At 44.3% G+C, this 2,314-nt stretch overlaps 1 protein-coding gene across 2 annotated transcripts; it reads right to left on the minus strand.

Annotated features, from left to right (window-relative positions):
* Positions 1–497: 497 nt before the first annotated feature.
* LOC108158216 lies at positions 498–1,750 on the minus strand. 2 transcript variants are annotated; one of them, XM_017290440.2, is made up of 3 exons: positions 1,563–1,749; positions 1,041–1,329; positions 826–975 (listed from the first exon to the last, which is right to left on the minus strand). In XM_017290440.2, the coding sequence occupies exons 1-3, from the start codon at positions 1,584–1,586 to the stop codon at positions 923–925; spliced, it is 366 nt and encodes a 121-aa protein (XP_017145929.1). In that variant the 5' UTR covers positions 1,587–1,749; the 3' UTR covers positions 826–922. The 2 variants fall into 2 exon arrangements, with proteins under 2 accessions (XP_017145928.1, XP_017145929.1); XM_017290439.2 differs by having other exon boundaries at positions 498–1,329; positions 1,563–1,750.
* Positions 1,751–2,314: the final 564 nt, after the last annotated feature.

The raw sequence follows: 2,314 nt of genomic DNA on the forward strand, positions 1-2,314 counted from the left end.
TCAGAGATGGAGGCAGAGGTGAAGCCCGAGACAGAGAATTCCATGTAATTACCAGAGCGAGAACAGCATCACAGAGAAGTAACAAACAAAAAACAAGCAGCAATGATATATGTATGTATGTAGCGTATTCCGACTATAACATACCCGCTAGTAAGATTTTTTCGCATCTTTAAGCGGTACAAAGATAATTTATATGGGAAAATGTATGGAAATAATAAGATATATTTGTAGAACAAAAGGAAAGCTTAGGGCAATTCCATATTGGGTTTAGAATAGTAGAAATATTTCTTAAAATTGCAATACAAAATATGTAACACAGACCTCTAGGAATCTCGAAGATGTTATAAACTCCAGATACACTCGTATATACTTTCCGATTACTGGGTATTGTGGAAAACCCTAATGAAGAGAATCATCAAACAATTAAGAGGGGTATTCAATTTATAGCCTCGTGACTCATGAGCCGCATTTGAAACGGATTTGAAACGAAGTTTGGATCTTGGTTAAGTTTAAGCACAGGTAAGAGTTTATTGCGGCAATTAGCCGAAAGCCGAAATTCGAAATACATACATAATTATGATTATGTTTAAGAGTACGATTACAATTATTGTGTGATTACTTTTGAGGTAATAATTTATACATAATTTATAATTTAACTAGTCAAAAAAGATCACAAGATCAGCGCCGGACATAGCCCTCGAAGCGCTGGTGTCGGCTGATGGGCTCCGCCTTGCTTTTGACCAGATACTTTGAGAACTCCGCCGGGGAGCCGAAGGCCTTGATGGGGAATTTGCCGAAGCGGCCGTTGGTCTTGGACACCACGTAGTAGACGGGATAGGGGCCGGGTGTCATCTGCACGGGCAGCAATTGGCTCGCCATGTCCTTCAGCGTGTCCATGTCCATGTCCCCATTCAGATACTCCTCAGCGTCTGTTTGGGGGGGGATGAACTTTAGTTGCTTCTGTTGCTTCGTTTTCTGCTTGGGAAAGGCTTTTAGTTCTTTTTGTTTCAAGGCTTGGATGGGCTGCGACGAGTCTTCACCGTCAGTGGCCGGCCTGGGGCGACGCTTCCTCATGCGCATCCGCATCTGCTTCGAGTCCACGTACTTCCGATTGCCGGTGCTCGTGACCGGTCGCAGGGTCTGAATCTGGAAGAGGGCCGAGTTCATATTGGCGCCGGTGTGATCCTTCTTCGAGGGCAGGTCCTGCGGATGCACACGTATCACTTTTTGCGGCTGATTGTCTATGCTGATCACATCCTCCTCGATGTCCGCAGACTTCTCAGTGGGCAGCGAGAGGCAGCCAAGGACTCCCAGACCCAGGCAGATGAGCTGGAAGAAAGGCAAACGATAAGACAGTGGACGATCACTATTCGAAGAGAACAATAGAGCGGACATCTCTTGGGGCTCAGGGCCGATAAAATGTCTATAAATCGGATTATAAAGAACACTTTTTCAACTTCTGTTTAATTTTTCTCTTCTTTAGAGTTCGAAGCTCTCCATAAGCATCTCTTAAGATGGAAAAATAGATACTGCGTGGGTGGCGCTTCATTGATCACAATTACCATTAGCTGTTGACGGCTGAACATCTTGTAAGATCACTTGAGTAAGGCGAATTAAAGGTTGTAGTTTTTTGTTGTTGTCTGGTTTCTTCTGTTTGGAGTGTTTCTCGACGAGATCGGGCGCCCACTCCGCGACTTGCGACTGGTGTTAGATGCTGCCGTTGTACGACTGTCTGTAGATTTGCTCAGGCGATCGCTGTAAGCTCTGGAAGCTGCTGTTCTTCTCCCTCTCCCTTGCCCTCTCATCACGATCCGTTTATAATAAAGTGTTTGGACGGTTTTTTTGCTGTCTTTTTTTTTTTTGGCAGCGCCAGAACAAATAATGAGCCACAAATTCGTTAGTTTTGTTTCGTCTTTTGTCATCTGTGGCCGATCCGCTCCGCTTCACTACCAGGCCCCTATCCCGATCCCATCCAGCCCGCACAGTGGTCCCAATCTGGCGGTTAATTTTGCGATGGCTTGGCCGTGATTGCCTCATTGATTAATTCGCTGGCCAGACCCTCCCCCCTATCGGACAGTGATTGTTTTGTGCATTGTTTGATTTGAAGATATTTTTATCATTATCAGCATTGGTTTTTTATGGGGATGGGATACACTCTTGGAGAAGGGTATTGTGACTACGGGGAGAGGTTTTTTCGGGAGAGAAAGATGAGCATATTCTTAGGATATGTTTAGTAAAGAAGATAGTTATATATCTCAGAAGTTTTAATGAATAGGAATAGAAAAACTGTTGGTAGAAGAACTTTCACACAATA

This window comes from Drosophila miranda, chromosome 3, assembly GCF_003369915.1.
Source record: "Drosophila miranda strain MSH22 chromosome 3, D.miranda_PacBio2.1, whole genome shotgun sequence".
NCBI classification, from domain to species: domain Eukaryota; kingdom Metazoa; phylum Arthropoda; class Insecta; order Diptera; family Drosophilidae; genus Drosophila; species Drosophila miranda.